Here is a 23,114-nt window from a genome sequence, read left to right as displayed (position 1 = left end):
GTATGGGAAATCGTGGTGCTCGACGTGGTAGCCGACGTTAAAGGTGAGGAGGTTCCATGGCCCGTAGTAAGAGTAGGTCTCGTAGCCTTTTTCAAACATGTAGTGCTCTGCGATGAAGTGAGCAGCCATTGGATGTAATCCAGTACTGAGGAGAGTGCCAAGAATGAAATACACTAGTCCCTTTAGTCCACACACATAGAACACGATGCCATCAAAGGATAGCTGTATGAAGGTGTTTAGAATCTCTAAACCATTTGGGGGCTTTGGGTTTGTCACTATAGGCCTGAGGCTATAAAATAACGGCTGTAGAAATACCCAGAGCAACTTTAGGGGACGATTACGAAAGAAGAGTCCTTCAAATTTAGTCGGTAGGTCCGTATCGACGACGTCTGCTCCCATAAACCTGTGATGCTCTAGGTGATATTTCTTGAATGATATGGACATTGGTACACCTATGGGGAGGTTGAGCCACATCCCAAAGAGCCTATTAGCCAGTGGGTACTTGTTACCAAATACCATATTGTGTGACGTCTCGTGTATTGCTAGTGTAAGCGAATGATTAATGACTCCACCAAGGCAGTAGGCTAATGGGACTATCCACTTGTAGGACAGCTGTGATATGTAATAGCAAGATACCAACTGGAATATGACCATCAGCGATGAGATGTATTTGAGTCTGTCATCCGGTCCCATTAGCTTTTTAATCTGAGGGTATTTCTCTAAGAGGAGAGAAGAGGGAGGGAATGGAATCAAAAGAGGTGGTTTATTTTGTTACAAAAGCAATGGTTTACAAAAATAGTTTACAAAACCAGCTGGAGTAATGATGGCAGTGTGACCGCAGTTTGAAAGGGTAAAACTCTTCACTCTGTAAACAGAGTCCTCATAACTGCGGTCACAAAATAAATGGAAGTAAAAGATTTTTACAGGGACGCTTGACAGTCCAAACTGCTCAAAAGTCCCCGTATCATTACATAACTCACCGAGAATGATCTTCCTTCTAGCAACGTGAGGCTGTTGAGTGTAGACCCACATAAAGTCTGACCTGGAGACTTGTCCACCCATGACAGAGTGTCTTGTCTTCTTGCTATTAAAGACTGATTGAGTTGACTGCTGGGGCTATTCCTTTGACACCTGGGAGTGCTACTGTGGTAAATTGCTGCTGCTGCTATGATAGCCCGTATTTAAGGTCACCCCACAATTTATGCGCATGGGCTCATAACAAATATTCATAGTTTACTCATCAGCCATCATTATCTGTAGTTATAATCTTATACAATAATACATCTATACACATTGTAGGCTTCTTTATGAGAGTAGTTATTGTAAAAGTTATGTTTTCCTTGTGTTGACTGACAAACGCTTCAATACATGTCTACATTGCCTGCAAAAATAACAAAGGAAGGAAACGTTACTTTTTTATTTATTTTTGATTACATACCTAGCAACAGGCCCAGTCCCTATGCATCTGGACATCAGACGAGACACAACAAGAGGGTTAAGTGATGGTGCCTTGTTTAGAATTGAAACAGCCTAGAGATAATGTGTGTGTGTGGATAATTATAAATATGTTGATGCTATACTCATGCTTCGATATATACTCATAGATTGTGCACTGTCTTTAGTAAACTGTGTATGATTCACTCACTGTTAGTCTGACATATGTGCTTGGATCCATTTCAATAACATCCATTAGGGTATTGTGTGTTTTATTATCAATAGTAACAAAACCACCCTATTACAATAAATATATACCTCCTCTCTCTCTCTCTCTCTCTCTCTTCCCTTACCAGTGATGTTACTCCTTCTACTCTTTCTGTCTCTTTGTCACTGTCTATTTTTCTATAAAATAAAAGACAAATAAAAGTCATTCTTCCTCCCTCTTTTTTTACTTTATAATCTCCACTTCACACTTTGCTTTCAGACCAAGCTCTTTGGCCAAGTTCCCAAAGGCAACTTTGACAATCTACATGTGACATAATGTACATGGATGCATACGAATGTATATAATACAGAGAGCATTACATGTATTGGCTCATTGGCGAGTCTCTTTAGCAGATATTGCATCGTTAAAGCTTCATCAAAATGTTTATGTATTAACGAAGTACCTAAGCATCATATAATATAAAACCATCATCATGTAAGCATACCTCCAACCTTGAGACATTCGACTGCTTTTAAACGATTCTTCAAAGAAATATATGAAAAGCAAAGTAAAGTAAAGGTCCATCCATACCTTCCAATTAACATGTGATTCTGATTGTTTTTGAGCTATTTGAAGCAGCCCTTTATCAGCAGGGCTCAACCTGACTAGCACATCAAGTGCCTATGGACAGGACAGACGTGTACATGTACATTTTATGACACTAAAATGTCTTGAAGTGCTTTACCATACTCTGCTGCTTCTCAGTACCATCATGCAAAGCTAACTCTAGCCTTTCCTTACATAAGGAAGCTAATACAGAGCATTCATTGTTGCTTAGGATAATGGCAGACAAGAAAGATATGTCATTCTTGATCATAGTCCTTCTTCCTTCTTTATCTTTAAGAAGGTGAGCAAGTACATCAAAAAAACCTTCAATTATCGACTAAAAGAGAGAGAGAGAGAAGAGAATAATGATTAAATTATTGATACTCTTTTTATACTTTGTCAAGTGATTTTTGTTGCAATATCAATGAATTGGTTGCCATCTCATGAGTTATAAGTGATAAAATGTCATGCTGTATCTCCTGTGAACCTATGACAATAAATAAATAAATAAATAAATAAATAAATAACAATAAATAATGATACAAAAATTGCTTACCCTTTGACAATAATTCAGTTAGTGCATACACTACAGTGTTATCCCAAACACCTAATAACAAAACATAAAGTAAAGCAACTCCCTCTATATCACTTACCATGTTTTATTAATGCTTTTAGTGTCTCATACTGTACAGATCCATCTTCTTCAGTTGCTAACTGTAAAAAGGATCACATGACAATCACATGACATGATATACTCTTACACAAGCACGGAGACACTCAAGGATACTGGGATCACCACGACAACCAAGGTCCCCCAATATCTATTATGATAACATTATATTAACAAGAATAGTATCTACAAGTATGTTAACCTGCACTAGGTCTATTCTCCTGTCAACTAGCTTAGAGCTGCTTAGATCTGACAGTAGTTCCTAAGCCAAAGATTCATACAAATAGAATGTGTAATTGTGTACAGAATGTACCTCAATACATTTGTGCTTATAATCTTCTAACTCAGCTAATAGGAGGATGATATACTTAGAAATCAATAACATGGATTCTATTATTACCTGGTACTTCTACTCCTTCTCTTATAGCAGGTCTAAAGAAGAGTCTTTATGCTTATATGCGTGCATAAATAATACCTTGTTATCTTTTTCTTTCCAATATGATCAAGTTTAATGCTGTTTTTACCACCAGCACCACCACCCTACACATAAAATAATGTCAACTCAATATATAACATGTACTAGTGCCTTATGTTTTGTAGTTGGTGGGGGTAGCAATGGATTAAAAGCTCCTCTATCTCTCTGTGAGGTTTGCTGTGAGTGAGTGATGTGGGAATGATGCTGAGGATATAGTCTTGCTTCCTAAAAAATAAAGAAAAAATGGTTTAAATTAACAGTACGGTTAATGAATGCTGTGTAAAAAAGTCATAAATGGAAGTGATGATATTTGCTTTATACATACTTTTCCATATACTCTCCTAGTCCATGGCTGTGCTGGTCTTGCTTCATCAGGCAATAAAGTCTGTTTGTAGTAGCAAGGATTACACAGAAAGAAGGTGGAGTGAGTATTTCAATTTGCATCTACATTGCAGTAAACTTTATACCTGATGGTCTTTCAGTACTTCTGTAAAACTACAGCCTTCACCTCCTACTATTACTTTTCCTTTCCTACCTAATTGATCAGTAATAATAAAAAGGAAAAAAAAATAAAGAATAATGATACCAATAATGGGAAGAGGGCTCTTTCTCTTATCACCAAAGGATAAGGATTTCGTGACAGACACAATAAGATCCTGCAATTTATTGATGTCACTCCATAGGGGGGCCAAACCAGCCTATAAATAGTAACATACATTGTATAATGTCTAAAATGACATCATCAAAAACTATAGCTTACATGTGAAGTTTTGCTATTGATTCTCCTATCACCACTTTTACCAAAGGTAGGCCCTATGTTAATACATTCACATGTACATTTGTAATTGCTTACATTACCTTCATCAAGTAGACTAGTATAATTTGCTAGTAACAATAAATTCCAGGAATGAGGTCCAAATATTGAAGGAGAGCGTGGAAGCTCAAAAAGTCCTGACTTGTCCTTTTCCTTTTTCCCTCTCTTTCCTTCCTCCTCTTCTTCTTTCCTCAATTCCTCCTCCACATTAATCACTCCATCATCATCATCATCAGAAGACTCTCCTTTAGTTCTATTCTCTTCACTACTGCACCATTCATCACTCTCTCCTCCTCCACCTTTATAGCTCTGAGTCATTGAGCTTGAGTATGTTCTTTGAGATGACTCTCTCCCTCCTCTTCCTCCTCCTGGAGATGTTATATCAGAGAGGCTACCAATAGTACTAGCTCTTTTATGAGATGATATGCTAGCAACGGTCCTCTCAGCTCTAAGTCTATTTCTTCCTCTTATCACAGCTTGAGCCTGTGAATCAGTAGCTTCCATTCTTGCATTAAAGCTCTATCATCATTAAAGTGTAATACTAGCATTATTTTATTCATTAGTATTTACTAGTGCTGCAGTGCTTCTCATTCCTTTAGCTCCTGGCCTACCTCTTCTTTTAAGCAACAGCTTTTCTAGCCTACTCTGCAACCACTTCTGTCTTGCATACAGTTTAGTGGGCTAGAGGGAATAATGGCAATGATTGCACATGCAAGTAATGAAACAGCTCACACTCTCTTTTCCTTTCTTTCTTGCAGATAGCTCCAACTGGATGTCATCCAATTCATTCTTTATGTATAGTACAACCTTATGATAATAATGATAATTCATTTGCAATTTATAAAAACCCAATGTTTTTAAGGATATGATTACTTTCAGCTTCATTATAAGTTCTTCACAACGAGATATATTTTCTTTAACTTGGATCATTGCACTGTCTTTCTCCTCCTATTATTAATCAAAATCAATCATCAATAGGTGTTTATTTGTATTTTACTGCAATACCTTGGAACCTGCTCTATCTACAACCATTAGTGCTTGTTTTAGACTTTCTTGTGCACTCAATACAACAAATTTCTACAAAAATACAATGATTTCTCTAGACTGGAGTCTCCCTCTCACTTGCTCTCCAATCAAATGATTATATTTCCTTGAAGACTCTGGATTATTTCGTCCACTAGAGCTCCCACTACTTGAAGAAGAAGGAGAGGGGACAGTGAAGGATCTGTTTGAAATTTTTCTAGAACTAGCAACCGCCATGTTTGGATGGGCGGGGCTAACAACAAATTAACTAAGAGGCGTGTTCTAATATATTAAAGAAGGAGGGGTTTTAAGATGGCGGAAGGTTCCAACTTTTCAATGGAGGATTTAGTTACTAGAAGAGCATCAGTGTCTAAAGGAAGGCCTAATAAAATCCTGTCACTAGAGGAATTATTGAAAAACAGGACAGAAAAATGGGACATATATTCAGCCACACAGAACCTCCCCTCTGTACTGAATGACCCAAACAACAGAGAACTAGACCTATTCACCAAGACCTGGGGTGAAGGATTCCTCCCTTATGCGACTGTCCCTCCTACCTCTCTCCCAAATATTGAACTAGGCGATTTCCTTTGTTATCTCAGAGAGACTTCCTCAGTATGTGAATATATGAAGTGGTGCTGTGGGTGTGGGGGTTAATTATTAGTTCTGATTTCAATTGCAGGGTAGGAAGTCTCACAGATCCATTGTCCGTGAGGATAATAAAACTAATTCGAATCCGTCTACACCAGTATCACCATCTCCTAGAAGACAATTGCAATTAGGTCATAATAATGGATGTACATTAGTCTAAATATTAAACATTTATTATTATTATTATTATTATTGTTATTATTATTTATATAGATGGAAAGACTTATGATTTGAACAACATTCCAAAAGTAAATAATATATCATCATTAGTAGCATCAGGTTGTACTGTTAATTTATGTTAGTGTTATTTTTGGAACCACAACCCAATGATTATAACAATGATGCTTTGTTCTTAGGTGTTCTTGCAGAAAGATTTTACTCTGACTGATCCAAGGACGTTCCTACAAGTGATACCACTTCACCATCTTTTGCCTCAGTCTCTCACTCCAGGAGGAGGAGGATCTGTATTGAAACATGAAGAAGGACAAAACATGGCGGCACTTCAGTCAACCAAACTGCTGCATGAGAAAGTATGGAGTTATAGCATAAAATATAACTTATTGGTTCCCTAGTTGACACATCATGTTGATGTTATTGAAGTACATTTAGCTCACCAGATATCATTAAAATCTGACGTGTTCTTCAGCACACTGGCCTCACAGAGAGAGCTAGAGTCACTGGTTGTACAAATTAAACAAGACGTCCTCGAATTAAGGTATAGCCTCTTCCCTTTTCCCTCTCCCCTCAATCCTGTATCTATAGACATCGCATAAGGCTAATGGATAAAGCAATGACACATCCGCTGCTCAGATTATATCATACCAAGAGACAGAAAGTGCGGCTGAATCAGGTTTGTCTCCAGCTGGAGCAGATAGCCAACATACACCAGACACAGCACACCATTCAGCTCTTGTTGGGCACGTCTGATTTTGTTGGTGCATTGGAATTGATCACAAGGACACAATCGATACTCTCAACTGATCTTAGAGGAGTGACCTGTCTTAGGTTAGTGGGAGGAATATAATTATTATTATCATTCACAAAACTACTAGTACTATTTTTTGTATGCGTAAATATGTTAATCATTGTCCTTCTTAAAGTCTTCCTCTATATAATATTTTTCTTCTACTCCAGACATTTGAGCTCTCAACTGGATGAGCTAGAGAAAGCCATTGAAGCCATGATGGAGAATGATCTTGTACACGTAGCAATGGCCGACATGAACGCTAGAATAGATCACTGTAACAAGATTGGGCTGAATGAAGAGGGAGAGAGAATATCGAGTCCTGAATGCATCGATACAGAGGTAAGTAAGATGGTTACCATGGTAGCCAGGGTTGCCATGTCGACCATTGATAGATACAGTTAGAGTCCGTGGTCAAAGGGTTGCTACGGCGACGAAAGAAGCACTTTCTCTCGTGTCTGAGGGAACACGTTTTGATAGAATCAAAAAAGACAGTAAAACAGGTTAGTAGAAAAAAATATTACTATTATTATTATCATTATTTTTTTCAGACTGTCGAGGAGTATTTAAAACTATTTAACGAAGGTGTCTCGCTGATAGGAGAGAGAGAGGAGCCTTCTTTATCCCTTGCTGAGCAAATAAGAAACATTAATTTTGAGAGCTGGTACAAGCTACTGGATAAACTGTTTGAATTCCTCGTAACATACATGAGATGTGTCCAGGTGAAAATGACTAACATTATTATTATTATTATTATTATTATTATTATTGTTATTGTTATTTAGACTACATTGTCAAAGATATCATTAGTGTGTCAAGAAGAAGCTGGAGTATTGACTCCAACTCCTTTAGCCACGCCCACTAGACCTCTCTTTGCCAATGCGCTATCGCACCCTCCACTGGGTCCTAAAATATCGGGCGGATTGACGGAAGACGAAGATGAAGAGGGAGAGAGATTGAAAGTGAAAGTAGAAGAGGAAGAAGAGGTATTTGTTGATAATGAAGCTGGTGATAGACTGGATCAGTTACTGATGGAGGAAGAGATGAGTGATGCTCACATTACTGAGCTAGCATTGACTGCTGGTAGGGAGGAGAGCAATGGGGAGCCAATAGAGAAAGTTGAGAAACTAAAAGAAAAACATTCGGAAAGGTAATGAGTGATACATACTATGACAAAAATAAAAAGAAGAGAATTCTTCATTTTTATAAATTTTCCTGATAAATATACATGTTTTTATGTTGTGTAGAAAGTTTGAGCTGATTCCGATCAAGTTTGGATTTTTTACGAATTTTTGAAGTTGCTCCAAAATCGGGTCAAAATCCCTGTACTATAGTACAGGGATTTTGGCAAATTTTGCCAAAAATTAAAAGGAGAGAATTCTTCATTTTTATAAATTTTCCTGATACATATACATGTTTTTATGTTGTGTAGAAAGTTTGAGCTGATTCTGATCAAGTTTGGATTTTTTACGAATTTTTGAAGTTGCTCCAAAATCGGGTCAAAGTCCCTGTACTATAGTACAGGGATTTTGGCAAATTTTGCCAAAAATTAAAAGGAGAGAATTCTTCATTTTTATAAATTTTCCTGATACATATACATGTTTTTATGTTGTGTAGAAAGTTTGAGCTGATTCTGATCAAGTTTGGATTTTTTACAAATTTTTGAAGTTGCTTCAAAATTGGGTCAAAGTCCCTGTACTATAGTACAGGGATTTTGGCAAATTTTGCCAAAAATTAAAAGTAGAGAATTCTTCATTTATATAATTTTTTCTGATGCATATACATGTCCTTATGTTGTGTAGAAAGTTTGAGCTGATTCTGATCAAGTTGCAATTTTTTACGAATTTTTGAAGTTGCTCCAAAAATCTGGCCAAAGTCCCTGTACTATAGTACAGGGTATTTCATCAAAAATGACTAGAAGAGAATCCCCCGTTTATCTCACATTTTCTGATTTTTTTTATGCAATGTCATGTATCAAGTTTAAGCTGATTCTGATACTTGCTGTTATTTTATTTCTAGTGATTTATATGCATCAGGGCTATCAAGCCAGGAGTGCCAATCACTCATAAATGAGTCTCATGAGATTGTGTGTGCTCTGTGTGACATGCTCCACTCAAGATGCACTAAACTATTAAATATACGTGCTAAGGTACATCAAAATAGCGATATTAATTATTAATACATTTTTGTCTTACCAGGCTGGTCTTCTTGATAATCTTCATCCATCTGATTTCGTTAGATTAGTCCGTTTGATTGGTCGTTTTATTAACAGTTCGTCGGGTGTCACTGGTCGGTCTTGCCCCCACTTGAGACTAATCCTCATATCGCAGGTCAGGATATTGCATCCACACATACTGTACATCAGATAAACTTTACTGATAAGTTTACTGATAAATTGTCACTGATATACACATCAGTCACAGCATATGCTGAACTTGTATGTTTCCCTGTAGGCTAAAGGATTCCTTGAAGTTTTTCATGATAACAAAAAGGAGAAGCTTCGGTAAAGTTATATTAACATCTTTGTTTTTTGACCTCAATCTATTTATTAATTAATAATTAATTTGTTTGTTTGTTTGTTTATTTATTTATTTATTTATGATGTGCTGTAGGAGACTATTGGATGGCGAGAGGTGGAGACAAGCTGATGTTCCGCCTGAAGTTCAGAGGCTAACTAATTCATTAGAAGAAGGTATTACCATTCTCGCATGTATCGTGTATCACATTATATTGATAGGTCTCTCATTTAGTAATGATTTAATTGATAATAATAATATCCTAGCTACTAGCAAACAATGTAAGATCCCATATATATATGTATGTATATGCATAAAATCTTAATCTCCTTTTGTTTTTTTTCTCCCTTTCTAGTACTTACTAAGCAATCAAGCCAGCATACAGAGCAAGTATTGACGGTCCATGGACAAAAGTTTGCAGTAGTTGGGTTAGTACATTACTGCACAATGATAGCACATGATGTATTACACTCCTTTATACAGTGTATTGTGTATATTGATAACAATGGTCACTGATTATTGTCAAACTGCTGATGATCTGCCAATGCTTGTGACAGACACGCTCGGTAAACTAGTAGAACTTTTAAAGGTCAGTTTAGTAAAATTAATAAAGTAATTTTTATACGTCATAAAGTAAAATTAATTATTTATTTCTTGCATTCGATTTTTTAGTATTTTAATTCACGGACTTGTCATTTAGTGCTTGGAGCTGGGGCAGTTGAAGTTGTTGGACTTAAGACAATCACTACAAGACATTTAGGTGATTTAATTTAATTTAGAGTCTGTAGATTATCATCCTGATAATCTTGTCATCCCACTAATATATTGTTGATATTAATTATCTGTTTTTGTATGCAGCCATAGTGCTACGATGTCTTCAAGCAATCATGCTAATAATTCAAGACATGAAGACTTTCTTTAGGAAAAGATTGACACCGAAAAAGTGTGTCCTACTTCTTCAGTTTGACCAAGTCAACGAAGTATGTTTAATAGTCTTTTATCTCTTTATTTTGTCCCCCCCTCCGCCCCGCCTTACTTTAACTTTTCGTCTTTCTCTCTTTTTTGTCTCCCTCTTTGTTACATTTTATGCAACAGGACATTGGTAGTCACTGTAGGGAAATTAATCATAAAATTGTCGGAATTATGAACGACCACATAGGCAAGATGATAGAAAAAGTACACGAAACATTTATAATAGTTAGTACTTGTGCATATTTTATTGCATCTCATTCTAGTGGGAGATCAAGTCTCCAATACCTTCAATCCCTTTCAAGACAATAAGCAAGCAACTTCTTAAACTCCACGAAGCATTAGATGATCTACTACCCACCAATCATCTTCAAGCAAGTGCAATTATATACAGTACACAATATAATACAATATAATACAATTATATTATATTACTGTGGTGAACTCTTGATATTACGTATAGCTTCTGTTACTATTGGTCATGATAGCCTGTTTTAATATGTAACTGAGCTATTACTATTACTACTACTTATTATTAGGCATTGTTTCAGAGCATAGAGGTACACTTTAAGTCTCACCTCAAGAATCATTTAACAAAGCAAGGGATCTCTAATAATGGAAGCACTGAACACGGGTATATCACAAAAACTAATAATAATTATTATTATTGCTATTACAGGATAGTAAATGCAGAGCTAACAAACATGAAAGGTGTTCTTCAGCCACTAGAACACGTCAATGCGTTTGGTAGCAGCTTATTTGATATATGGACGGACAGCAACAGATGATGAAATTATTGTTTTATAATATTATTATTATTATCGTTTTATTTATAATTTATTATAAGTTTGATTAAAGGGGTCAACCCCTTTTATATAATACAAATCGTTTTAAAAAGGTAAAAAAACTACTAGTCCAGCTGGTGTTTCCTCACAGAGCAGGAGATGGGATTATGTGGTGAACAGCAATACTCATACAATGGGAGTTTGTAATATACACCAACCAAATGGAACGCAACATGATATGAAAAAAATTTAAAAAAAGGTCTACCACAGGTGGAACAAGTGTCATAGTGACTCAGCATATCTATATAATAAAAGATGATTATTGTCCAACACTTAATGATTCAAGTCACTGACCTGCTAGATGAGTCGGTACTGCTCCTTCATTCTTCCATTCATTGATTTGTGTGCGTATGATAGCTCTTGCTGATAATTCCAGTAGAGATGGGAAGGAGTCTGTAGGACTGTCACTTAGTTTAACTCTCTGATTCTCTTTAATGATTGGATTCTCTTGAGCTACATTTACATAATATAATAATTATTATTAATCTTCTGGTTAGATTTTGGAAAAATTATGGACTATATGACAACTTGTAAATTTTTTTACACCTCTGTTCACAAATCAAAGTGTGAACAGCTATGCTTGTCACCTTGTATAAACTAGAAAAAAAATTTGCCTATCCTTTGTTACCAATGAAGTATAACCCATGGTTACTGGCACATTATTTTCTAATTCAAACTTAATCCTACACACAACATTAAAATACCTGTAAATGTATAGAGAGTCAGACTTCTCATTGACATTGGAAACATTCTAATTTTGTTTTTTCTGACATGAAGCTCCTTCAAATTTACCAAATTGCCAATCTGTACTGGCAATTGTACTAATCTAAAACAAGAAGTTGATAGTCTCTTTGCATCACTATGAGTCCTCACCTGTTATTGCATAGCCATACTCTTATCAGTGACTTACAATTGCTGAATGATTCTGGCAATTTCACCAGTTCACACCCAGAAAAATCAAGCTCTTCCAGTTTGACGAGTTTTCCAAACTGGTCAGGCAGGCTTTGTAACTTGTTGTCTCCACAGTAAAGTAACTAATAAAGTATAATCACTTAATTGTAATCAAAGTTAGTTAGTATTTACTTTTAAATCCTTTAATAGGCAAATCTCGCTTGGTAAATGGGCTAATTCATTTGAACTATAAATTAATAATGGTACATGAAAGTAAACATTGCTATCTGGCAAGCACAAGTAGGATTCAATGATTCTTACACCTCAAACAACAACAGAATATTTGTCTTGATCAAATAAACTACACTAGTCTGCTGCTTTGTATGGCAATTACTTACTGTAATGTAAGCTCTTCTAAATTTCTAAGTTTTCCGATGGAAGAAGGTAGGCTAGAGATACGATTATTAGTGACACAAAGGATATTTAACAAGGAAAGAGAGCCAATCTCGTTAGGAAGAGAAGTCAAGTTGTTATTCTTTAGATCAAGTTCACGCAAAAAAGACAAGTGACATATGCTGCTCTGTAAATAGAAGAGAGGGAGAGAGAGAGAACATTACAAAAGGGAATTAAAGGAGAGAGAGAGAGAGATCAAAGGACACTGCATTTACTACATTACTACAAAACAAAAGACTAAATATAGACTGAAGAACATACCTCAACTACAATAATTTAAATGCAATGCAGTCTTTAGTGGTGGGAACATAAGGCACGTGCAGTATCTATATAAGGTATGTCATGTACTGACCGGTATCATTGCTAAGTGATTGTATTGTAGAAACAATTCCTCAAGGCCACTTAGTGATCCAATGTCTTCTGGTACGAATGATAAGCGATTGTTTGATAAATTAAGACTTGCCTGTGTATACAATAATAACAATTGTAAGATACCTACTAGACTTATTAAATAAGGTGTTACTATTTTTGTGGTGGGTCTAAACTCTAATGATATACACTGAAGCCAGTCAAACATTCAAACAGTCACAATTATAGAGTACCATCCATTGTGCATCTTTGTTATTATTACCGTAAAGGTTCCAATGGAACCAATGTTAGGTGGACATTTCTTTAGATTGCAGTAGCTAATGTCAACTTCAGGATATTTTCCATAACTGACTGCTTCATTGACTGTTCTTACAGCATACTCATACCCAGTACCGTGAGCTTTACAAACTGAATCATGTTTGCCTTTACAACAACTGGCACAATAATTATACCTATACAATAAAAGCAAAGGTGCAAACAATAGTGTAAACACAGACACCCGATGGCAAAATAAATAACAGGAACTCACTTGCATTGCCTTTTAGCATCCAACCTATGACATCTAAAAAGTACAGTACAAAGGACTAATATAATTCACAAATTCATTGAACCTCTGGCAAGGCCTTAGTAGTGAGAGATCATATGGATGCAAGGGTTCCGGTAATATTGGCTCTTCTAAAGGGGCTACTGTAAAAAAAAAATAGCTTCCCACGACTCCTCTTCATTTTGGGTCTCGTTTTCTTCGCTTTTTGTTCCTGTCTCACTAGCTGTTCCTTTCTTTTGCTTCTTAGAGCGACGTAAACCCCTTCTTGCTTTATGATGTCCTTTAAACAGTTGCAATACTTTATTTTTAATGTTCACTATCTGAAATAATGCAAGGAAAGAGAGAGAAATGGCCACAGCAACCAGAGTGGATCCTCCTATCAGTATTGCCATGATGACGCCATTTTCCATGACGGGTGTGGCTCAACTTTCTGCATAATTGATGAGTTTGAGTAGCTGCAACTATTTAAGAAGGGCTTGAAGCAGGCAGTGCTCATTAATTTTGACTGCAAAAAGAAATGATGATTGTTTTCCTTCTTCTGCTGTCATTATTAAAAGTAAGAGCATTACTAGAATCTATGAGAATTATGCTATTTTCCAGTACACTGAGAGCAATTGGGTATTAGAAGTCAGATTGTATCAGTATAGCAATCCTACCAGCAGAAGATCAGATAGGTTTTGCTGTGACACAGATGGAGTCTTAGATGGCATATGCATGAACCCTTGTGATAATGATTTTCTGTTTTGTTTAAGAGTCGATGTGACATCACCAAGCTGTCAGTATGGTGCCTACCAAACTGGATTGGTTGCTGGTGGGGACGAATTGAATTTCACTGGCGTTGCTTCAATTGGTGAGAATAATGTGTCTCATCCATTATTGTTTAATGGAACGCAATGGCCAGAGAATGTAAGTTTTAAAATCTTGGGGTAGATTACAGCTAAGATGATGATTTTCAATACTTTTATAGAATCAAGTTGATTTCTTAGTTCGGGTGTTTGATTTGGATCCAGATGGATCAAATTTTATAGGTGTAATTGGAACTCCTCTCACATACACTAATGCTAGTGGGGGACCATCAGACATTATTACCCTAAGGGGTATCAGAATCAGTATAGAAGCAAGCTTTGATTTGAGATGTGATACGAATTATTATGGCAGTCAGTGCGACGTATTCTGCAGAACTCATGATGAAGAGCTTGGCCACTATACTTGTGATTCTCAAGGTAACAAGATATGCAGCGGTCGCTACGACATTGAAACCAACTGCACAATGTGTAAGTTATAATGCCGCCACCTACTAAAGCATGTGTTACCATGATTCCTTATTTAGTTCTTCCTTGTGATCCCGTTTGCAACTCTAACCAACAATGCATTCCTTCTAACAATACCTGTGCCTGTATAGATGGGTGGAGAGGACCAGCTTGCAATCAGTGCACTAACTGTATGCTAGGATATTGCATACACCCACTATTGTGACTACTAAACAATGACCATTTATAGATACTGTTTGCATACATTTGCATGTTAATGAAAAATTGTGGTCTTTCTAAATATCTTTTTATTGTTTTTTTATAGGTACAGCAACTCCAGTAACTCCATTATCAACAACAACAATGGCAACAATGATACCAAGCACTACAGCAACCAGTGGCTCACTTCCCACCAACAGTAGAAGAACAGCAACTATCATTTATGCTTCTATTGCTGTTGGGGGGCTTTTGATAATAACTACTATGGTTGTACTGATCATTATCACCCTGTTCTTTGTACATAAAAGGAATAATAAAGGTTAGCTGCACTGATCACTGCAAGGCACTGCCGTAGTTTTGTGGGCGTATGTTTATACTTGTTAAGTGTGTGCATGATTATACTTTCCTTTTGTTGTGTCTCACAGCTACTAATTATATTATCACCATACACCCTTACCTTTTTCTAATGCAAAATTAACATAGTACACGATGCATGTCATATCATACATGTATCAAAGATTGCTTTGACTTTTAAAAGAATTTATTAGAAATTAGAATAAACAAGTGGAGAACAACAAAACACCAACTCTCAACTCTATTTATACAAAAGACAAGGTTCCAGAAACTTCTGGACACATACAAATACATGAAGGTTACACAGCCTCCTGGAGGGTTCCAGAAAGTACAATAATACAATACAGAGATAATACACATTTTCTAGAATGTTCCAGTCAGTAAAATAATAAAATACAATTAGAGTAAAATAATAATTAATACATAGACATAGGTCCTTTACACATGGAGTTTGAAATCTTTAAATACGGGTATACTACTTTTATGCTATGGATTATATTTTCTTCAATGTTCAATTTGCTTTGGACTTTTACTTTTTAGGAAACAATCCTGACAACATGTATACAGCACCAATTGATAATCCAAACTATTCATTGTCAGCTGCTAACAATTCAACTGGTGATAGTACAATCCGGTCATTGCCAAATTATACAACTAATTATTACTTAGCAACAAATGGCAATGATTTCACAAGGGAACTCCCAAATCCACTTTACGAGGAGAAAAGATTTGTAAGAAGTAGCTCTGAGAATGAAAATATTTACTCTCTTGCCTCTGAACCTGACAATGATGAGATTGAAGGATCAATTCCACGATCTTATGATAGCCCAAGTCATCCAAATGAACCTGAAATTGTTTATTCTCAAATATACAAGAATTCATCTCAAAGTATATACAATGAGGGACATTATGAATTTGATCCTTCATTCGAGTTTAATTAGCTGAATTTAATTATTATTATTATTATTGTTGCTTGCTGTTATTGTATTTTAAGAATAATCAATTTATGCCCTTTAGATTTAATTGAAAAACTCTAAAAAGAAAATAATTATGCTACACAGTACACATCCCACTTTTAGGTGTGGCTCACATTAATTTTATGGTTTAAATAACTATTTGAGCCACACCTTAAAGTTTTAGTTTCAAAGAACAAGAAAGCTCACCAGAAAGATGCTTTTACTGAAGTTTACTCTTTTCTGCTTGCTGTTGTCACTGGTAATGATAGAGATAAAGTTTTGTCACGACTTTTATTCATTTACTTTGTGCATAGAAAACAGCTAATGCAGGTTATGTGCTCCAAGTAAAAGCAATATCATGGAATGGTACTGGCTATGATGCTGCTGGAAGATGCTGTGATGGTTACACATGGAAATGGTTTGAATTCCAGTGTGACAAATCCTGTGAAAACAGTTTTCTCTTTTGTATGCGGCCATTTGGTTACAACAGAACAAGTGAGCACTGCCCACTTGGCAGCTACCAGACTGGAAATCTTGGGTCTAATGCAATTGGTTTTAAAGCACCTCTCAGTGAGGGTATCAGCAATCCAATGAACTTTACTGGATCAACTTGGAGAGTATGTTCTTTAAATAGTATTTAATGTTTATCATGCATTGTATCTGCAGGGCTCATTTCAGCTTTATGTAAAAGTGATGGATGATGATGCAAACAACAATGCTGACGATTTAGTAGACAAAGTTTACATTCAGTTTACTTCATTGCAGATCAATTCTGCATATACTGTTGCCTCTTCATACAATGGTAGCCATGGGGGAGGAGCTATCACTCTAAAGTTTCGTGTTCTATGTCAGGAGAACTATTACGGACCAACTTGCAGTACTTTTTGTAATCCAACAAATACCAATGGGCTAGGACATTACACTTGTGATAACACTGGACAAAAAAGATGCATAGATGGCTGGAAAAATGAGACCAATAATTGCTTGACAGGTAAGCAATCACTACTCTGATTAAATTAGTTATAAACACATTTTTAAAGCTGTTTGCATCAAGGAATGTAACCCAGTTGGTGGTGTTTGTTTATTCCCCGGTAACTGCATGTAAGTATAAAACCATTTTTATATAAAGATTTCTCCTATGTAACACCAGATGTAACCCTGGATGGAGTGGCAGTGATTGCTCAAACTGCACAGAGCGTCCAGGCTGCCGTACGTATGACCAAAATTTTTGTAATTACCTTTTTGATCTTATTTATTGATTTATTAGTCAATGGATACTGCACTGTTCCAAATGAGTGCATCTGTAACAGTAACTGGGGTGGCTACAACTGTTCTATCGGTGAGTCTAAATGTCTGCTTGACTGTTATAAGGTTGCCCTTTAGCATTAGAGTAGAGTAAAGCCCTAATGAAACTTAAGTGATACACCGACTCACTTCACCACATAACTCGAAAAACTTGATAGCTCAATCAAATCAAGTTACACTACTGTAAACATGCGTAAAGTTAGAAGTGGCTTCCTTTGACCATGTAAACAATACTTCCCTATGCATGTGGCTTTACAATTACCTCGGTAAAATTAAATTTAATATATATATATATATATATATATATTATAGATCTTGTGCCATGCAAAAACAGGGCTCCCTGTCAGAATGGAGCTAATTGTACGGACACTGGTGCTGGTGGGTATGTGTGTGCGTGTGCAGCAGGATATACTGGGATCAATTGTGAAACTGAGATTAACGAGTGCCAGCCGAATCCCTGCCAGAACAGTGGCATATGTACAGTAAGAATAAAAGCTCATTGACACTCATTGAAATTGATTTTAACAGGACAAGTTGAATGGGTTCACGTGTACGTGTTCACCTGGTTGGACTGGATCAACTTGTGTGAATAATATTAATGACTGTAGCCCAAACCCTTGTGTTTATGGATCATGCACAGTATGACTTAATGTTTACTACTTTTTATTTTGATTATATTTTTATTATTAGGATGGCATAAACTCTTATACATGTTCTTGCATATCCGGTTATACTGGCCCCAACTGCACTGTTAATATTGATGACTGTGCCCACAATCCTTGTCTTAATGAAGGGATTTGCATTGTATGCAAGAATGCCAAATAATTATTAATGAACTCTCAATCCTTTTATATAGGACGGTATCAATAGTTATAGTTGTAACTGTCCATCTGGATATTATGGCAAAAACTGTGAAGCAGTTCTTGATAGATGTGCCAACTCACCATGTCAAAATGGAGCTAACTGTACTGTAAGTTAAGGATAAAAGAGTCATGTGGTTTAAGTATCTTCATTAGGACACTGCTAATGGCTATGTATGCTCATGCTTGCCTGGATATACTGGAATAACTTGTCAATTCAATATAGATGATTGTGTCCCAAACCCTTGCAATAATGGAATTTGCCTGGTAAAATACTACTACTATAATGAACTCAAAATTGAATAATTTATATCATATTAGGATTTAATTAATGATTATTATTGCACCTGTGCTTCTGGATGGACAGGAAAGAACTGCAGTGCAAATATTGATGATTGCACTCCTAACTCTTGCTTTAATGGAGGGACTTGTATTGTTCGTAATTGCCATTTTTATTACATTTTCTGATATATATTTATGTCTTTATGATGTGTAGAAGTTTGAGCTGATTCTGGCTACAATTTTTTAAGTTACAGCCATTTTAAGAAAATGCCAAAATTCTGAATAATATCCAAGGATAGCCCATGGTTTTTTCCAAAAAATGGCTCCAAAATCACCCCAAACTTTTATTACATTTTCTGATACATATTGATGTACTTATGCTGTGTAGAAAGTTTGAGCCGATTCTAAACTCAAATTTTCGAGCTATGGTCATTTTTTAAAATGAGCCAATTTTGAAAATTTTTCCTGTACTATTATAGCCCATGGTTTTTCCCAAAAAATGGCTCCAAAATCACCCCAAATTTTTATTACATTTTCTGATGTATATTGATGTACTTATGCTGTGTAGAAAGTTTGAGCCAATTCTGAGCTCAAATTTTAGAGTTATGGTCATTTTTAAAAATGAGCCAATTTTGAAAATTTTCCCTGTACTATAGCCCATGGTTTTTTCCAAAAAATGGCTCCAAAATCACCCTAAATTTTTATTACATTTTCTGATGTATATTGATGTTCTTATGCTGTGTAGAAAGTTTGAGCTAATTCCGGCTTCAACTTTTCAAGTTACGGCCATTTTTAAAACACCAAAATTCTGAAAAATACCCTGTACTATAGCCTATGATTTTTCTCAAAAATGGCTTTGAAATCAGCCCAAATTTTTATTATATTTTTTGATACATCATCACACGAACTATATGATATAACAGCTGAAATTATGTATATATTTTTTATGTTTCATAACAGGACGGTATCAATAATTATACTTGCTCATGTGCTCAAGGCTATGATGGAATCAGCTGTCAGATCAACATTAATGATTGTGCTGACTCCCCGTGTCAAAATGAAGGCACTTGTGTTGTAAGCATAAAGTTAGAATTTTGTTTTTGATTAGAATCATTATATATAGGATGGAATAAACAGCTACAGGTGTTTCTGTCCTCCTGGGTATTACGGAGTACACTGTGAGAGTGTCACAAGCAGCTGTGCATCATCCCCTTGTTCAAATGGAGCTACGTGTGTGGTACGTTTGAGATTTTAAAACTTTTAATAATAAAGTTTATAATTTTTTTTATATAATAAGGACAAAATCAATGGATATAGTTGTGTGTGTCCAACTGGATTTACTGGAACAAATTGCTCAGTTGATATTGATGACTGTGAATCGAATCCTTGTATTCACGGAGCCTGCAATGTATGTACATAATTAATACGTTATGGCATCATTTTCATTTGTTTGTGCAGGATAGCATCAATTCATTTACATGCACATGTGATACTGGATATAATGGAACTCTGTGTGACAGAAACATCAATGACTGCATACCTAATCCTTGTAAAAATGGAGGAAACTGCACTGTTAGCTTGCATATATTGCTATTTGCTAAAATTTATGATCTTCCCTTAGGATGGAATTAATTCATACACATGCACATGCCCATTGTTATACACTGGAAGTAAATGTGATATACCAATCAGCATTTGTTCTTTAAATCCGTGTGAAAATGGTGGCTCATGCGTAATCACTGATGAAGGCTTTGCCTGTCTATGCCCTTATCCTTATACTGGGAAACTATGTCAGATTCATGTTAACGGTTGTCAATTAAACCCATGTAGAAATGGAGTCTGCTTTGTAAGTGAGATATCAAATCGGTTAAGCACAATATTTATTGTATTGTATTTACACTAGAATACACCAAATGGGCATTATTGCTTGTGTGAAAATGGCTATCAAGGCACTAATTGTCAAATACATCTTTGTAATCCGAACCCTTGCAATAATGGTGGACAGTGCTCTGTGAGTTGCTTCAGTATTGCATAATTTACATGAGATTAAATCCTGATTTTATGTTTAGATTTCTGGTAATAGTGCAGTCTGTCAATGTCAGCCTGGCTACACAGGGACTACTTGTGAAATTGATGTAAATGAGTGCCTACCAAATCCCTGCATCAACGGAAATTGTATTGATCTCATCAATGATTACCGCTGCTTATGTTATCAGTATTACAGTGTAAGCATTTCAAATTTTGTTGATTCAAAGCAGATCATTCTGTGTTGATTTGGTAGGGAAGAAATTGTGAAGACTTTTACAATTCGTGTGCATCTTCTCCTTGCCAGAACAATGGGAACTGTACCAATCTACCAAATACATACAACTGCTCCTGTCCACCTCTTTACACTGGAAAGAGTTGTGAAGTTGATTTGACACAGCCTTGTAGTTATAAGCCCTGTTTAAATGGTGGTACTTGTTCTTCAGTGAATAACACCAATAGGTTTCAATGTAGCTGCCCAACAGGATATTATGGAATCAGATGCCAAAATGTGACCACAATTATCAGTGGTGAGTTACTTTTTTTCTGGCTAATGTATTAAGGTAATGTTATTCCATCAACAGGACCAGTTGAAACTGATGGAAAAGTTGGTATGTCCAATGGATCTGTTGCTGGTATTATTGCTGGATCGATTGCCTTTGTAATTTTAATTGCAATACTAGCAATTGTACTAGCACTAGTCATCAGACACTATTATTTATCAAAATCAGACGAGTCAATGTGTAAGTGAAGTCAAAGCCACTATCTCAATGTTCATAGGACATTTCTAGTTGTTGATTATACCCAAAACAGAAGTGGCAACACCTTGATGGCTGAAAACCCTTTGTATGTTCCTCCAGAGTCTATAGTTGATGATTCCAGTAGTGTTGCTGGTAGTGCATTCCATCCCTATGATTCACTCCACTATTATGCTAATACTGGTCAATCACAGAGTGATGAACCTGAGTATGCAGTTCCTCGTTATACTGGATCATTCAAAAGTATTTTGACTATTTCTTGTGTCGTTAAATTATATTTTACTCATTCAGAAAGATCCAGTGACACTGGAAGTGAAGACTCAAAGCCCTGATGATGCATCCATGCATACTCATTTTTAAATTTTCAATCTCTTTTCAATCGCATTGCATTAACTTCCTTATTTACTTGTGGTTTTGTATGTATAGAAATAATAATAATAATAATAATGAACAATAGAGCCATTCAATTCAATAGCTGCTTGGTCATAAGTAAGCTAGATAGAAGCAATATAATCTACTATATAATATATAATATGTCTATTGTCTCAAATAGATTTAGCACAGCGAAAGCCCAAGTTATGTGCAGAACTGTCAGGTGTGTTTTGACTCCTTGCAGCACATCTGTAACGATAGCAATATTCTTTATGGCACATGTAGGAGCCACCTTTCTTGACTTTTTCAGAGCCAGTTGGTGGCCCCTTTGGGTCTTTTTGGTCCTTCTTTGAATGATGAGTAGTCCACCAGTCTGAGACCCATTCCCAGACATTACCCACCATATTGTACAGACCAAACTTATTAGGCGGAAAAATATCAACAGGTCCAGGACCAGCATAGCCGTCATCAAGAGTGTTGTTAATTGGAAATTTTCCCTGCCAAATGTTCATCCAGTGCTCTCCGTGAGGTGTAGGGTTGTTTCCCCATGGAAACAGTCTGTCCTTTAGTCCTGCTCTACAGGCATACTCCCATTCTGCCTCTGTAGGTAATCTCTTCCCAGCCCACTTGCAATAAGCATCTGCATCATTCCAGGATACATGCACTACTGGATGTGACATTCGTCCCTTAATGTCGCTGTCAATACCTTCAGGCTGTCTCCATGAAGCATTATCCACTGGCAGCCACCATGGAGCATTAGCAACAGCTTGAGTTATGCCTTCTTGTACCTCCTTACTTATAAAATACTCCACCACAAATGAATTACCAAATGACTCTGTTTCAGTAACGTAGCCTGTATCGGATACAAACTTTCCATACTCATCATTGCTCACCTCATATTTGTCCATGTAGAAACTAGTGATTGTGACTGATCTCGAAGGTGTCTCTCCATCCTCAGGAATGACTGGTTTATCCAATCCCATTTTAAATACACCACCTGGAATAAGAACCAACTCATTCTCTGGGATTTTTTCCTCAGCTTGGGCTTTGGGCTCTTCACTCTCTTCCTTTTCCACTGACTTCTTTTCTCTCTCTGTTATGCTTTCCCTCAAGGAGCCACCACAGCCACAGTCCTTTTCTCCTTCATCTTCTTCCGTGTCAATACAGATCCCTTCAGCATCACAGGTTTCATCAACGTTCCCATAACAGGCTCCAGCTAAAAGAAAAAGGAGTAATAGCACAACTTTTCCACCCATTCCACTATGCCAAGAATTGCAGCCACACCCTACAATTCAAAGCAA

General features: G+C 36.3%; 7 protein-coding genes across 8 annotated transcripts; 3 read left to right on the top strand and 4 right to left on the bottom strand.

The window, feature by feature from the left end:
• Nucleotides 1–3: 3 nt before the first annotated feature.
• On the bottom strand, nucleotides 4–1,168 carry LOC100639553 (sphingolipid delta(4)-desaturase DES1-like; the record flags this gene model as incomplete). Its single annotated transcript, XM_003382429.2, has 2 exons — nucleotides 981–1,168; nucleotides 4–719 (listed from the first exon to the last, which is right to left on the bottom strand). Coding segments are annotated over exons 1-2 (798 nt in total), but the record flags the coding sequence as incomplete, so codon positions are not given.
• Nucleotides 1,169–1,232: 64 nt separating this feature from the next.
• LOC100639428 (uncharacterized) lies at nucleotides 1,233–5,506 on the bottom strand. The gene is made up of 28 exons (XM_019994536.1): nucleotides 5,330–5,506; nucleotides 5,213–5,284; nucleotides 5,081–5,155; nucleotides 4,940–5,014; nucleotides 4,778–4,888; nucleotides 4,252–4,726; nucleotides 4,154–4,206; nucleotides 3,980–4,091; nucleotides 3,861–3,928; nucleotides 3,719–3,778; nucleotides 3,505–3,618; nucleotides 3,394–3,458; nucleotides 3,319–3,350; nucleotides 3,232–3,266; nucleotides 3,121–3,180; nucleotides 3,010–3,069; nucleotides 2,902–2,962; nucleotides 2,805–2,855; nucleotides 2,644–2,735; nucleotides 2,388–2,585; nucleotides 2,234–2,323; nucleotides 2,148–2,184; nucleotides 2,023–2,105; nucleotides 1,890–1,963; nucleotides 1,788–1,839; nucleotides 1,646–1,732; nucleotides 1,439–1,530; nucleotides 1,233–1,381 (listed from the first exon to the last, which is right to left on the bottom strand). Exons 1-28 carry the CDS (start codon nucleotides 5,465–5,467, stop codon nucleotides 1,330–1,332), a joined length of 2,574 nt encoding a protein of 857 aa, XP_019850095.1. The 5' UTR covers nucleotides 5,468–5,506; the 3' UTR covers nucleotides 1,233–1,329.
• A 5-nt stretch (nucleotides 5,507–5,511) lies between these two features.
• Nucleotides 5,512–11,237, top strand: LOC100639300 (vacuolar protein sorting-associated protein 54-like). Its single transcript, XM_019994528.1, has 23 exons — nucleotides 5,512–5,845; nucleotides 5,913–6,012; nucleotides 6,095–6,129; nucleotides 6,238–6,411; nucleotides 6,454–6,596; nucleotides 6,644–6,886; nucleotides 7,016–7,187; nucleotides 7,241–7,348; nucleotides 7,397–7,567; nucleotides 7,631–7,995; nucleotides 8,865–8,994; nucleotides 9,044–9,175; nucleotides 9,299–9,348; nucleotides 9,458–9,537; nucleotides 9,583–9,642; nucleotides 9,717–9,789; nucleotides 9,845–9,950; nucleotides 10,034–10,121; nucleotides 10,220–10,341; nucleotides 10,457–10,537; nucleotides 10,597–10,704; nucleotides 10,870–10,964; nucleotides 11,010–11,237. Exons 1-23 carry the CDS (start codon nucleotides 5,543–5,545, stop codon nucleotides 11,116–11,118), a joined length of 3,048 nt encoding a protein of 1,015 aa, XP_019850087.1. The 5' UTR covers nucleotides 5,512–5,542; the 3' UTR covers nucleotides 11,119–11,237.
• LOC100639175 (leucine-rich repeat-containing protein 69-like) lies at nucleotides 11,224–13,824 on the bottom strand. Its single transcript, XM_020005058.1, has 11 exons — nucleotides 13,653–13,824; nucleotides 13,500–13,602; nucleotides 13,418–13,450; nucleotides 13,151–13,340; nucleotides 12,872–12,982; nucleotides 12,465–12,646; nucleotides 12,259–12,313; nucleotides 12,049–12,209; nucleotides 11,880–12,001; nucleotides 11,470–11,628; nucleotides 11,224–11,416 (listed from the first exon to the last, which is right to left on the bottom strand). The coding sequence occupies exons 1-11, from the start codon at nucleotides 13,822–13,824 to the stop codon at nucleotides 11,241–11,243; spliced, it is 1,464 nt and encodes a 487-aa protein (XP_019860617.1). The 3' UTR covers nucleotides 11,224–11,240.
• LOC109580935 (delta-like protein A) lies at nucleotides 13,600–16,286 on the top strand. Of its 2 annotated transcripts, none has more exons than XM_019994540.1 (6): nucleotides 13,600–13,988; nucleotides 14,033–14,338; nucleotides 14,400–14,706; nucleotides 14,763–14,873; nucleotides 15,008–15,220; nucleotides 15,796–16,286. In XM_019994540.1, exons 1-6 carry the CDS (start codon nucleotides 13,950–13,952, stop codon nucleotides 16,194–16,196), a joined length of 1,377 nt encoding a protein of 458 aa, XP_019850099.1. In that variant the 5' UTR covers nucleotides 13,600–13,949; the 3' UTR covers nucleotides 16,197–16,286. The 2 variants fall into 2 exon arrangements, with proteins under 2 accessions (XP_019850099.1, XP_019850104.1); XM_019994545.1 differs by having other exon boundaries at nucleotides 15,450–15,886.
• A 95-nt stretch (nucleotides 16,287–16,381) lies between these two features.
• On the top strand, nucleotides 16,382–21,915 carry LOC100639049 (fibropellin-1-like). Its single transcript, XM_019994475.1, has 23 exons — nucleotides 16,382–16,470; nucleotides 16,526–16,828; nucleotides 16,878–17,202; nucleotides 17,252–17,312; nucleotides 17,362–17,420; nucleotides 17,479–17,550; nucleotides 17,829–17,998; nucleotides 18,045–18,155; nucleotides 18,207–18,320; nucleotides 18,373–18,486; nucleotides 18,533–18,643; nucleotides 18,698–18,811; nucleotides 19,619–19,732; nucleotides 19,782–19,895; nucleotides 19,956–20,066; nucleotides 20,117–20,230; nucleotides 20,280–20,504; nucleotides 20,562–20,669; nucleotides 20,728–20,883; nucleotides 20,940–21,213; nucleotides 21,268–21,426; nucleotides 21,475–21,684; nucleotides 21,733–21,915. The coding sequence occupies exons 1-23, from the start codon at nucleotides 16,426–16,428 to the stop codon at nucleotides 21,771–21,773; spliced, it is 3,225 nt and encodes a 1,074-aa protein (XP_019850034.1). The 5' UTR covers nucleotides 16,382–16,425; the 3' UTR covers nucleotides 21,774–21,915.
• On the bottom strand, nucleotides 21,843–23,094 carry LOC100638921 (sulfatase-modifying factor 1-like). The gene has a single exon (XM_003382424.3). The coding sequence runs from the start codon at nucleotides 23,067–23,069 to the stop codon at nucleotides 21,987–21,989; it is 1,083 nt and encodes a 360-aa protein (XP_003382472.1). The 5' UTR covers nucleotides 23,070–23,094; the 3' UTR covers nucleotides 21,843–21,986.
• Between the last annotated feature and the right edge of the window lie 20 nt (nucleotides 23,095–23,114).

This window comes from Amphimedon queenslandica, unplaced genomic scaffold, assembly GCF_000090795.2.
Source record: "Amphimedon queenslandica unplaced genomic scaffold, v1.1 AMPQUscaffold_13521, whole genome shotgun sequence".
Classification (NCBI taxonomy): Eukaryota; Metazoa; Porifera; class Demospongiae; order Haplosclerida; family Niphatidae; genus Amphimedon; species Amphimedon queenslandica.
The sequence above is the reverse complement of the archived record's forward strand: the minus strand, read 5'-3'. Positions and strand labels throughout refer to the sequence as shown.